General features: G+C 49.0%; 2 protein-coding genes and 3 long non-coding RNA genes across 9 annotated transcripts; 4 read left to right on the top strand and 1 right to left on the bottom strand.

The window, feature by feature from the left end:
• Nucleotides 1-37: 37 nt before the first annotated feature.
• LOC9634572 (nuclear transcription factor Y subunit C-2) lies at nt 38-1,500 on the top strand. The gene is made up of 2 exons (XM_024686869.1): nt 38-1,095; nt 1,403-1,500. Exon 1 carries the CDS (start codon nt 294-296, stop codon nt 1,083-1,085), a length of 792 nt encoding a protein of 263 aa, XP_024542637.1. The 5' UTR covers nt 38-293; the 3' UTR covers nt 1,086-1,095; nt 1,403-1,500.
• Nucleotides 1,501-1,554: 54 nt separating this feature from the next.
• LOC112350536 lies at nt 1,555-2,725 on the top strand. The gene is made up of 3 exons (XR_002993799.1): nt 1,555-2,010; nt 2,094-2,156; nt 2,435-2,725. It is a non-coding gene; the product is annotated as an uncharacterized LOC112350536 (long non-coding RNA).
• A 660-nt stretch (nt 2,726-3,385) lies between these two features.
• Nucleotides 3,386-6,209, top strand: LOC9634186. 5 transcript variants are annotated; one of them, XR_002993794.1, is made up of 11 exons: nt 3,386-3,426; nt 3,525-3,666; nt 3,930-4,087; nt 4,228-4,310; nt 4,397-4,510; nt 4,562-4,740; nt 4,809-4,989; nt 5,077-5,283; nt 5,350-5,736; nt 5,809-6,079; nt 6,134-6,209. It is a non-coding gene; the product is annotated as an uncharacterized LOC9634186 (long non-coding RNA). The 5 variants fall into 5 exon arrangements; XR_002993798.1 differs by lacking the exon at nt 6,134-6,209 and having other exon boundaries at nt 5,809-5,923; nt 6,006-6,049; XR_002993795.1 differs by lacking the exon at nt 6,134-6,209 and having other exon boundaries at nt 4,228-4,285; nt 5,809-5,995.
• Nucleotides 5,975-9,498, bottom strand: LOC9634185 (zinc finger and BTB domain-containing protein 18). Its single transcript, XM_002981798.2, has 2 exons — nt 7,180-9,498; nt 5,975-6,641 (listed from the first exon to the last, which is right to left on the bottom strand). Exons 1-2 carry the CDS (start codon nt 8,455-8,457, stop codon nt 6,120-6,122), a joined length of 1,800 nt encoding a protein of 599 aa, XP_002981844.2. The 5' UTR covers nt 8,458-9,498; the 3' UTR covers nt 5,975-6,119.
• On the top strand, nt 6,550-7,076 carry LOC112350537. Its single transcript, XR_002993800.1, has 2 exons — nt 6,550-6,659; nt 6,714-7,076. It is a non-coding gene; the product is annotated as an uncharacterized LOC112350537 (long non-coding RNA).
• Nucleotides 9,499-12,221: the final 2,723 nt, after the last annotated feature.

Here is a 12,221-nt window from a genome sequence, read left to right as displayed (position 1 = left end):
CTCACTGTCGTGTCATCCATTATCAAGCCATCGACGAATGACACGCGGCCACGTTACTGCGCAGGGATTTGCTATGGAGTTTTTTGAGCAGCTTGGCGCCGAGAGCTCGGGAGCAAGGCGCTAGGGTTCTTGGGGAAATCTCGCGACGCGCGCTCGATCGGTAAGCCACTCCCGGACGCCTAGCCGTGGAAATTCTCAGGAAAATCGCGGCAATGCGCGATGGATGAGCCACATCTGGCGAGGATTATCGCGTGAAACCGGTGAGTGAGGCAGGGATTTCGTCGCCGCTGGGCATGGAGCAGCACCAGGCCACGGCGCCGGCCATCGGGCAGCCGATGCAAGCGGGATTTCCAGCGCCGCCGGGCGGGGGAGCGCCAGGAACTCCCATGGCGGCTGGTCAGGTTCCAGGAGCAGCGCAGTCGGCCGTGGCATTCCAGCAAGCGCTAGGTTACCAGCAAATGCAGCAGCAGCACCAGCAGCAGCTCCAGCAATTCTGGCAGGGACAGATGCAAGAAATCGAGCAAGTGAACGATTTCAAGAACCACCAGCTTCCACTGGCCCGGATCAAGAAGATCATGAAGGCCGACGAGGACGTGAGGATGATCTCGGCGGAGGCACCAGTGCTCTTCGCAAAGGCGTGCGAGATGTTCATCCTGGAGCTCACGCTGCGCTCCTGGATCCACACCGAGGAGAACAAGCGGCGGACGCTGCAGAAGAACGACATCGCCGCGGCGATCACTCGCACGGACATCTTCGACTTTCTGGTGGATATAGTTCCCAGGGACGAGCTCAAGGAGGAGACTCTGGGAGTGACTCGAGCAGCCATGCCGGTTGGGCCTCCAGGGGATCCAATGCAGTACCCGGGGTTGTACTACGTGCCTCCAGCGGCGCAGGGACAGGCGGCGGCGGGGGCGTCGCCGCTTGGATCGCCGGTGGTGGGAAGACCAGCAATGCCAGTTGATCCAGCGATGTTTTCTCAGCAGCGGCAGCAGGGAATTCCTGGTCCTTACATGACCCAGCAGCAAATGTGGCCGCAGCAACCAGCGACCTCGAATTCGTCCGGGGCTCCGGCATCAAGCTCCTAGAATCCACCAAGTAAGCTCCATCCTTCCTCTCTCGTTCTTCTCTTTGTAAGTTTCTCGCCATTCTTCTCTTTGTAAGTTTCTCGCCATTCTTCTCTTTGTAAGTTCTTCCTTTCTCTTCGAAGTTCTCCATGGAACTTTTCATATCTCTTTGTGAGGTTTTCTTTCGTTCTTTTGTCTCGACATTCTTTTCTAGTCTCTATCGTTTTATCGTTCGTTTTTCTCCCAATCTCTCCATACGTGTTCTTCCTTTAAGTTCTCGATTATCCCATGGAAGTTCTCATCTCTCCTCTCTTGGATTGACAAATGGTGGCGGGCAGGCTATGAACAAAACCGATGCTAACCAAAGCCAATTGGCAATAACTCTAAGACAATGATATAAACTTCTCTAATACCATACTCCATTTTAAATTTGCCATTGGCGGGCGCTAGGGTTTTAGCAAAGAGGAGCGGCGCCTTGGATCGGTGAGTGTCTGTCTCTTGCGCCTCGATCGCAATGGCGCTGCGCGATTAGCCGCAAGCGCTGGGGTTTTAGCTAGATCTTGGCGCCGCTGTGAGATTTTCGAGCATTCGAAGTCCCGCCTTCTACTGCTCTTGAGAGATTTTAGTCCCTTTTGAGAGATTTCTCGAGCCTCGTGACGAAATTTTCTTTTGACCTTAGTGGATGGCTAGCTCTTTGTTTCACTAGCTTCGTTTACACGTAGATGAGCTAAAGTTCTCGGTCTTTTGGAAATTTCTACAGCCTCGTGCCGAGAAATTTCGTTTTGAGCTTTCCATGGCTAGCTCTTTCTTGCTTCTTTTTCGTTCTTCGCATGAAGACGAGCTAAAAGATCTCGGTCTTAGGACTAGTGCTTTTCCCTTCTTGCTGCATTTTCATTTTAAGACAGCACTTTCCCAGTGTAAGTCTAGAGTTTGTCGACCATTAAAGGTGAGGTAGAGCTCTCGCTGTGCATGGGTTTTGTTTCATCCTGTTCGCTGCGCTCCATAACTGTACTTTGCTTTTGCAAGCAGATCGGCTTCTGGGAATATTGGCGCTGGTAGTGGTCCCGAAAAGGCTGCGGATATCTCAATCAGGTTTGGGTGGTGGTGAGTGTGGCTCTCTCGATTTGATATTTCTGGAGAGCGATAGCTTGAAAGTTGGTCCTTCCTGGCTGGAGGGGCATTTCTCCAATTCTCCCCAGCTTTATGCTGTGTGTTTCTCTTTTTGTTTTCTTGCGATTAACCATATGCAGCAGCCTTTCCAGGCGTTGCAGATTGAGTGCATTTGCCTCGATTCTTCTTTGCTTGAAGCATATCTACTGGGTGATTGTAGAAGATACAACTACTAATGTCTCATGACATGTATCTGGCAGGAACTTATTACAGCGACGACTGCTGGTGGCTCTGGCAACAAGCGCGGGCGACATGGTGTCGCAGCTGCAACTCTGCAGGGATTACTAATGTGGCAAACAGATAAGTAGCGAAGCGGCATCTCTTGCTTGCTCCATTCCATTTTACGTCCAGTCTTTATGGGCACAGCGTGATGTTTACGTCTTTGGTACTACTCTCTGTCTATCTGAAGTCACCAAAGTCTTTTTTTTTTCTTTTTTCTGAAGTGTTTGGGTGGGAAGCAAGAATAAAGGACAAGGACTAGTTGTGCTTTAGCCATCCTTGTTGGGGGTCTGTCTATGTCTAAACTTGTGGTTTAAGTGGTCCGGTGTGCTACTTGAACTTTGGATTTTAAGTGGTCCTGTGTGCTACTTGGGCTTTGGACTCTACTGATTTGAGATGGTGTTGGTCTTTGCAGTAAAAGTTGGCTGGTCTAAAGGTGCTCTGCCATGTTTGTCGTTTTTTTTTGCAAATTTTTCTCTCACGTTTTTTAGTTTTTTTCTTTTTCTATTTATCTCATTGCTGCATTCTGTCTGAATGTTCTTCATGTAAACGCACTTTTCTAACTTGAGGCTCGTCCGGCCGCGTCATTCATTCTGGCGCAAATTAAAGATACCAGGTCATTGGGCTTTTGCCGCTCCGCTTCCTCTTCTTGAAATATGCTGCATACGTACGCATATCGTAATGCTTGTTTTACAAGTGGACCTGCCTGTTAAGGGATGAACCGTATGCCATGCGTGTTGCTAGCTTCCTTTCTTAGTGGCTTTGCTAAAAGCGTGGTTCAGGTGCACGATGTCCGAAAGGTTGGACCGTGAACCAGCGCTTAAACAGTTCATAATGGTGTTACGGAGGACACAGCAAAAGGGCCATCCTGTGAGGCAAGGCAAGCATTATTTCTTTTCTTCTTGAAACGAGGCAAGTAAATTCTGTATTCCAGTAACTGGATCCTGTTCAAGTTTATGAACTGATCCTAAAGGTAAGATTCATGCTATAAAGGAAGGAACTTCCAATTTAGTGCTTTCTTTCCGCGGCTGTGACTAACTTTTTCTCCTCTTTTTTTTTTTAATAAACAAGAGAATAGCATGATATGGAAGTGTCTTCCTCTCTAAAATTCAGCCAGGGATTGCAGAGTGCCAACAGATATGAGGAAGACTGGCTGATGTTGTCGAACTGCCAGACCAGGCACTGCCATGGCAAGGACGATTGAAGAAGAAAGGTAAGCTTGTCTTTCCATTAACTCGGTTTTTCTTTTAGTCTAGGAGGAAGAGGTTCCCCTGGGCAGGGAGGGAGACCTCTGAAGTAGCTGTCTGTGGTTTGGAATTATTACCGAGGCATCGCTTTGCATGCATGACTTTTCAGTGTGCTGGTCTGGTGTGACCGTCACGTTCCAAAGCGTGGTCCGCAGGATTTCTCCATGTCTTTTGTACAAATGCCAAAAGGAAATGCAGGCTGATGTGAGCTTGGCTTTGCTTCCTGCAGGGATCGCAATGCTCGCTGCAGTGACGATGCGATGCCGATGAGATGAGAGCTGCTTTCTTTCTGGGTTACAATTGGACATATGCGATGCGACAAGCGTGGACAGAGGCCGCATGCTGATTCCCAATGTGGATGTTAAATCCCCAAGCTTTCTAGAAGAGGTGGGCTTTCTTTATTCCTCGCTTGTGTTTGCTGGCCCCAATAGGTACTTTGAACTCGTTGTTCGTCACCTTCCTTTATTCACTTGGTCACTTTGCTTTTTATTTTACTGTTTTTTTTTTTCTTTTCTTTTTGTTTCCAGGAATCGATCATGCTACTGGCTCCTGTGCTTCCTTCGGATTTGAAAAGCCTTTGTAAAGGTGCGTGCCACTACTTCACCAAATGGTACAGCCCCTCCCCTCCCTTGTTCCACTAACTTAAGCTCGGATTTTGTGGATATCACGACTGACGACAGACGTGTTTCGTTTCAGGACACTCGAAAATCATGGAGTTTACTTTGTCCAGATGCCTTAACGCGCAAACTCTCAGATGCCTTAAAGCATCCATTTGGTTTCCATCATCGTCTTACAACAACAGGCTTGTCGGTAGTATTTTATGGTTCGTATGCATCTCATCTTTCCCTGGTTTCCTGTCAGTGGGTTATAAGTGGATTTGGAGAAGATCCTGCTCAAAGGAATCTTACACAAGGTTGAGCGTGACTGGAGCAGTTTTCGAGTGACATATCGCCCCAAATGCTTTCTAAAGCTTTGGACTATTCGAGGACCACTGAGTAGTTAACAGAGATGGGTGGACAGCTACCAAAGGGAGACGGGGGGTCAGTTGTCTCTTGTTTTTATACGCAACCAAGATCGTGTCTCTAACTCTGCTAAATTGCGGCCTCAGGATCGGCATCTCGTGAGTGTTGGAATTGGAAGATGCCGCTGCTGCTGAAGATAAGACTTGCGGAGGAAACGGGCCACGTGGAAGAAGCGCAATTGATGGTTTGTCGGCCATGCTTTTGTCAAACTTGGGAGATTCGGCTTTGAAACAATTGAGCTGAGAGATCCAGTCCAGTGAGCAAAAGGTGAGTCGTTATCTTCCGAAGATCTAGCTTGCAATGGATTACGGTTCATGAAATTTCACCTTTTCACTTTGCTTTGTTGCCTCACAGGGAGTTTACTCGCAATGTGGACGTAGTAAAAGCCACGGAAAAGCAATCAAGCTGGTGAACTGCAAATTGTGTGACCTTACTCGATCCATACTGCGCAAGTTGCAACAAGGAGGGAAATGGTCGGTGACTTGACTCGCCCGAGGAGGACTCCGAGTGCGTGCGGTGCGGCCACAAAACTCGAGTGTTATCCTCGACGCTGCTTTAAAGGTATGCCAAGTACAATGACAAATCTCCTCATGCTTCTGTGTCTTGACAAGGGTGACAATTCAACAGGTAAACAAAGAAGAAGACCCTTCCCTACGTGTGCTGCGCCGGGCGGAGCTCAAAAAACAGCACACACTCACACACACAGACCGGTCTGCCGACTGTTCGTACTGTGGACCAACTTGTGTTGTGTGTGTGAGTGTGGGGTGGTTTTTATGAGCTCGCCCACGCACACACCGCACACACTCAAAGAAATGCCACTACTACCGCTTCTGCTTTGCACTGAACTTAACGAGGGGAGAAGCAACCTTAGATTTGCCTTTTGCGTGGAATGAAGAGGAAAGAATAATATTTTATAAGGCACAACATGGATCATTTACTATGTGAGGTATATATATCTATAGGTGCTTGGAGGTACGTAGAAGGCAAGCAGCTTTAAGTTTAAAGCCGAGAGAGGTACATTCTCCACTTTGTTTGTTGCATTTTTCGTTGTTGTTTCTCTCACTCACGCCCTGTTTTGTTCTGTAGTTGTCATTTCCCAGCTCACCTCGTCGGCGGAGGTACGGAGTGTTCGCCATGGACGCCGACAAGCCGAGATTTTGAGGATTTTCTTATTTCTTCCAGTTTGACTCGGGGAGGCATGGTAAAATCTTTCGGGCGAAATGCTCTGCCCGTACTTTCCTAGGCTTGGAAATGCTCACAAAAGTTCCTTTCTTGTTCTGTAGAATTAAGGGGGGAGTAAAGGCCGCTTTCTTGCAGCGACCACAAGGAAGCCGAGAAGGAAAAGGAAAAAATCCAGGTAAGCGTAGTAGGATCATCGTAAAGGAGTGCTCTAATGGCTAGCTGACCACAGATACCTCGTCCTCGTCTTGCTCGTCGCCATCGTCGTCATCGTCGGACGCTGTGGTGGTGGTGGTGGCGGTGGTGGTAACCGCGGCGGCTGCAGTAGCCGCAGCCGCAGCCGCACGCCTTCCAGCGTCGGCCCCGGCGTCGGCCAGCGCGGCGTGCCCGAGCCCAAACGCGCGGATGTGATCCTTGAGCGAGCGCTTGTGCTTGAAGTCGGAGCCGCAGATGCAGTACCACAGCTTGCCGCAGTTCTTCTCGTGCGTCCGCCAGTCGCCGCGGACGGCAAACGGTTTGCCGCACTTGCGGCAGGGGAAAGGCTTGATGCCGTGCTTGCGCTTGTAGTGCGTCTGGAGGGTGCGGAAGTCCTTGAGGGGCTTGGCTCGCGGGTGGTCGACGTGGTTGCGGCATCCCACCGCGCAGCAGTAGCAGGGCAGCCGGAGCATTGCGGTGGGCTGCGTGCCGCGCAGTGACTCGGGGCCGCGGCGGTACTGGGATCCATGCCCCCACATATGCATCTGTTCAGTCACACACAGGTAAGAGAAAATTGAGATTTTTAAGTCATATAATTTTTTAAATTTTTTTTTCAGAAAAATGCATGCTCTGATCATGGAAGACCCAATCAATCAATCCAGCAATCATCAATGGGGAATGTTTGTCTCACCCAGGCAAGCAGCTCAAGCAGCTGAAGAAATCTCAAGCACCTCAATTAGGTGAGCTGTTTATCTTTCTTTTCTTTCCTTTTTTTCTTCTGATGAAAATGGAAAGGTGATGGAAAGATTGGACACACAGAGTGATGTATGAAAGGAAAAAAAAAGGCAGATAGATGCAGCCTTGGAACATCTAGAAAGAGAAGGAAAAGAGAGAAAACAATAGCAATGCCAATGCAATGTCACATTATACATCAACTGAAACCAACCAATGAACATGGATATGAACTGTTCAAGATTCAATCTTTCAGTGTTCAGAAATGTTCAAGCGCACTATGAACAATGAGAAAAAAAAAGAACAAAAAGAAGAAAAAAACACACACACGCACACAACACAAGTCCATACCTGCATGTTGTTGTAGCGGTTGAAGGTCTTGCTGCACACGGGGCACGAGAACTGCGTCGGGCCGACGAGAATCTGCGCGGGCGTTGGTATCCAGTAGTGACCGTGTGGCAAACGAGATCTCGACTCCCGCAGCAGCTGCTCCTTGTACACGGGCACCGTCTGGTTCTCCTTCTGCTTCTGCTTGTTCCCGGAGCTGCAGCTGCTGCTCGCCACTCCACCTGGACTAGCGCCCACTCCTCGATGATGATCATACTGATATCCATATCCACCACCTTGGAAACTGCCATTGCTGCTGATTTGGAGCGGTGGTGGCGCTATTGCCATGACCCCCAAGCTGCCTCTGCTACTACTGCTCACCACCATCTTGTCACCACCACTGGGATCTTGGCCTTGCTCGCTCTCCGAGTCGGACGACGAGGACGATGAATCGTCGGACTGGACAGGCAAGATTGCAGTCTTGATCATGACTGGTTGGTGGCGATGCTGCTGGAGCTTGTATGGTATGGTGTCCTCCTCCTCCTCCTCCGTGGTGGTGATGGTGGATCCGGCGGAAGCGCTGGTAGCCAGGCTCCAAAATGGAATGGGCTTTGTTGTGACGACGAGCTGACGATCTCGAACATGGTTGTCTTCTTTGTCTTGGGCAGCAGCAGTGCCATCTTGTTCGTCTTGTCGGAGATCTTGTTCGTCTTCCTCTTCTTCTTCTTGGGAAGCGTCGCAGGGAGGACAGCACTCGCCATCGTCGTCTCTGGCTAGCAAATTCAGCTCCTGGGGAGCTTGCTGCTGCAATCTTGCGAACGGCAGCCAATTGCTATAGCAGAGATCGAATTCCCGGCCGCTGCTGCTGCTTGCGCTGCTGCTGCTGCTGACAATGGTGGTGGGACTTGGATTTGGATTCGCCATCAACGCCGCTAGCTGTGGTGGCGACGAGGAGCTGAGCTTTAGACCGCTCCTCACGAGCGCCCCGCGAGACGAGGCCTCCATGAAGGGAATGGCGACGGGGAGAGTGGACACGATTGCCGGTGCCTGCTGATGCCCCAAACCCAGCTTGAATCTCTCCGACACCCCGAGTGGCATCACCATATAGCCCTCTCGCTCGCGCTCTCGAAGATGATCATCCTCGACTTCTCGCCTTTGTGTATTGTTCTTGAGCTCCCCATGATGTTGGTGGTTTCCAAACTGGTGGTGATGCACAAACTCTTGCTGCTGCTGCTGCTGCTTGAGCTCGAAGTGATGGAGCTGCTGTTGCTGCTGCCGCTGGTAGCTCATCTTCACCCACATCTAAATCCTCCTCTCTATCCGAGCTATCTGTCAAAGATACCCCTCGATCCCAGCCAGCTTAAGTTGGCGCTAACCTTAAAGATCAATCAATCACTTCTCTCTCTCTCTCTCCTCTCTCACTAGAAACAAGAGAACTTCCTCCATTTTAAAAACATGCAGTGAAGATAGCGGACGAACCACCTTCGGATTCTTCACAACCGCTCACTTTTCTTCCTTGCTTTGTGTGTGTTCTTGTTCCGCTTTCTCTCTATCTCCCTCTCTATCCTTGGATCAGTACTCCTCTTTCATGAATTGGCGGCCTTGAATGAAAAATGAGAATGTGAGAGAATGGAAGAAGGGAGCAGCAGCAGCTCCATGAATCCGAGAGGCGGGCATTTTGTCGACACGTCCTTGAATTCCTCTCTCTCTCGCCTTTCACTCACATCCCTCTTGTCGATATTCCTCGGCCAGCCGCCTGTGCACAGCCAGCGGCAGAACAAGAACAAGGATGAGCAGTCCAAGGAATAAAAACTCCAACATGGACGTGGAGCTGTTGCTCGCCCTTCTCTATCCATCCATCCTGCCTTGGAGTCTCAAAAAATTCTCTCTGGCACCAGAAAGAGCAGTAAGTACTCAGCCTACTATGCAAAGTCGCTCTCTTTTTCCTCCCTCACTCTCTCTAGACTTCCGCTCTTTGAGTGTGAGAAAGAATGTGTGCGCTTGAGAGAGAAAGAATGAGTTTTGTGTTTTTGTGTGTCCAGCAGCTATGGATTGAGCAAACCCGCCATTAACAACCCAGAGAGGTGGATCAGTAGTGGTTTAAGTCCAAGCCCGCATCTTTTGTTCCTTTCTTCTTCCTTGGTCGCTGTCATGGAGCTCTCTTTATAACTCTCCTCCATGCCAGATGAACGCGGAGCTGTGGTGTGGAGAGGGAGCGAAAGAAAGAGCTCTCCATGGCTGACTGAGAGTGGAGAAAATTCTAACACGTTGTGCTTGTGTTGCCAACATAAATTCCCTCGTATCAATCAATTTCCCGGTCCTAATCCATCAGAGTTGCAGGCGCCATAGTACTCGAGACCAACACAGGCAGAGCAGGGAGAAGAAAGGATGATATCAGACACGAGCACACCCGGAGCTCAGACACCTCGCTGGAAAACCACACAAAACGAACGAGGAAGGAAGAAGGAAGTATGAGTAAAACTTACTCTCTTTGCTCTCATTGTTAATACCCCCCATCAATCAATCACTCGCATATATCAATATCAATCGCTCGCGGAGCAGCGAGAACTCCGAGCAAGCAAGCTTTTTAGACGAGAAGAGAAACTTTTAAAAACGAAGGAAAGACGACGACTTTTGGAGTGCAGAGCAGAAGTATGCGATCTCTCTTCCGGTGGGAAGATCTCAAAGAACTTAAATGAAAAGATAAGGAGAGATTGATTGGGAGAGGTGAGAGCCAAGATCAGAGAGAAAGAAAGAGCTGCAAGCTGCCAAATTGAAGAGCGACCAATCTCAAATCATACGACAAGTGATCAGAGATGGATCAGAGCTGGGCTGAGCTGCTGCTACGCAAAGTACCACCTGCAATGCGCATGAGAATTAAAAAAGCTCCCCTTCTCAATCTCGCAACAGTCACGCCATAGATCAAAGCACAGTTGATCAAGCAAAGAACACACATACACGAACTTAGAGGTAACAAATCCACACAATATCACACAGAGACAAGAGTATACGAGCGAGCTCGGCGTGAATCAAGCTGGGAGGAAAGGAATAAGCTGAGAAAGAAAGGAGCCAACTAACAAGCTATATGCCTATGGACAAAGGCAACCAGGAAAGAAAGAAAAGAGCTCTCAGAGAGGAGGACAGTGTGAGAGACAGTTTCCCAAAACACCCAAAGCTACATTCGCTCACACGAGCCTAAAATACCAGCAAGGCAACAAAGAAAAAGAAGAATACACATTCAAGCTGGGGGCCGTATGGGCGTAGACAAAGTGGCTCCCAGCTTTAAGAGGGGCATACAAATACGATACGAATACCGGCAATTTGTGGAAAGGCTATACGGGAGATCTCTCTTTCACCCGGAGCTAAAAGTGGGACTGTGCGTACTTGAATGTATAAATTACTTACACAAGCCACTGCGAGACTATGTAAACAGTAGATGAATGAATGATCACAGGACACATAACACAGCGCCGACGATTCGGAAATGGCAAGGCATGTTAACAAGCAAGTGCCTGCGACTGTGAAGTTATAGTAATACGACTCATTTATGGAGAGATGGGGAATTGGGAGGCAAAGCGGCAAATACAAACAAGCCAGAGGGATGATGGGCGATGGATCAGAGCTCGACCCAGTTGACGATTTGACGATCGAAGACAACCCATAAGCACAAAACATCCAATTCAATCGACCCACCAGGTCAAACAAAATGCCCCTGCGCGGCACTGCATGGCTTACCACAGTGGGCGCGAGGTTGAAAGGAGGGCTAATCCCTCTTTGCTATATATATATATACAAGTTACACGACACAGCGAGCGGCGCCGCTACGGCATCTTTTGGCGGCGCCGCTACAGAAAAGGTGACAGCTGTGCATTTACACTGCAGAAAGGTGTCTTATCGCTGTCGCGAAGTGTTTTTTTCATAGTTTTGGATTTCTTGGTGTTTTTCTTTGATGCTGTTTCACAGGCATGGAGAACCATGATCCGCTTTTTCTGATCTGGGTCCGCCATTTCCTTTCGCTCTATTTCTTGCACACCATGAATGCCGCTCTTCGGCATTTTGCGCAATCCTTTGGTTGGAGCCACACACATAAAAACGAATAAATGTGTGAGTCCAACGTTGCTGTTGAGCCATCGGTGTGAGCAAAAAGGAGAGATGGATGGATTCACTGGGAATCTTTTCCAATCCCTGGACGATCCCTTCCTCCACTGACAGCAAGTTCCTGTTTATCACCCAATCTTACAAAAAAACTAAGAACTTGAAATAACCTCTTTTTCCTCGCACCAGTACTGCTTCTGCTTCTTCAAGAGTCGTCTCGATCGCCATCCGAGGCCTTCCACTAACTTTCACTTTCGATTTATAATCCTCTTCACCAACAACGTCTGCATCGCACATTCAATAACACAACCTCATCAAAGAGAAAAAACTTCATACAAATCTTACTTTGGTCCCGGATTGTTTTTCTCTGGCGACCGTTGGTTTGCTTGGGACCATCGCCGTACGCGTGCCGTACTTAGCAGAGCGAAAGAGATGATCTTGGCTCCCACCGAGACAGGAACGACTATGATGATTTTTTCCCGCGGCATATTCACCGAGCCTGCAGAAAGCTTCGCCCTGCTTTTGACTCGATCGGATCGCGGCTTGTCGATCTCCACCACAAACTTCTAAAAGAACAAAAATAAAAAGAAGAATGAAAAAACGAAACTTTGATATCGGCCTCTTCCTTTTGTTGTTTTCGACGATGAGTGGTGGTGGGATCAATGGAGTTACTCGTCATGTGGGATTTGTCGGCGAGGGTGACAACGCCGCGGTCTTTCTCCTTTCACTTTGCGGTCCTTGGATTGGATGCTCGAATCGAGTTGAGGTCACGCATCGTCCTGTGCTGTATTGCTCTCAGCTGCTGCTGCTGCTGGCTCGAGTTTAAAGACGCTAAAGAGAGCATGAACTTCGCTGGCTGTGTGTCTCTCAGGGATACGTAAAGCTCCGTGCCAACCTGGTACTCGCAGAATTAAACAACGATAAGGAAACAAGTCAAGCTTACCTGTGTTCCAAGACGACCGGTCGGGTAG

The sequence above is a fragment of the Selaginella moellendorffii genome, unplaced genomic scaffold (genome assembly GCF_000143415.4).
Source record: "Selaginella moellendorffii unplaced genomic scaffold, v1.0 SELMOscaffold_51, whole genome shotgun sequence".
NCBI classification, from domain to species: Eukaryota; Viridiplantae; Streptophyta; class Lycopodiopsida; order Selaginellales; family Selaginellaceae; genus Selaginella; species Selaginella moellendorffii.
Note: the sequence above shows the minus strand (reverse complement) of the source record. Positions and strands in the feature narration are given on the sequence as shown.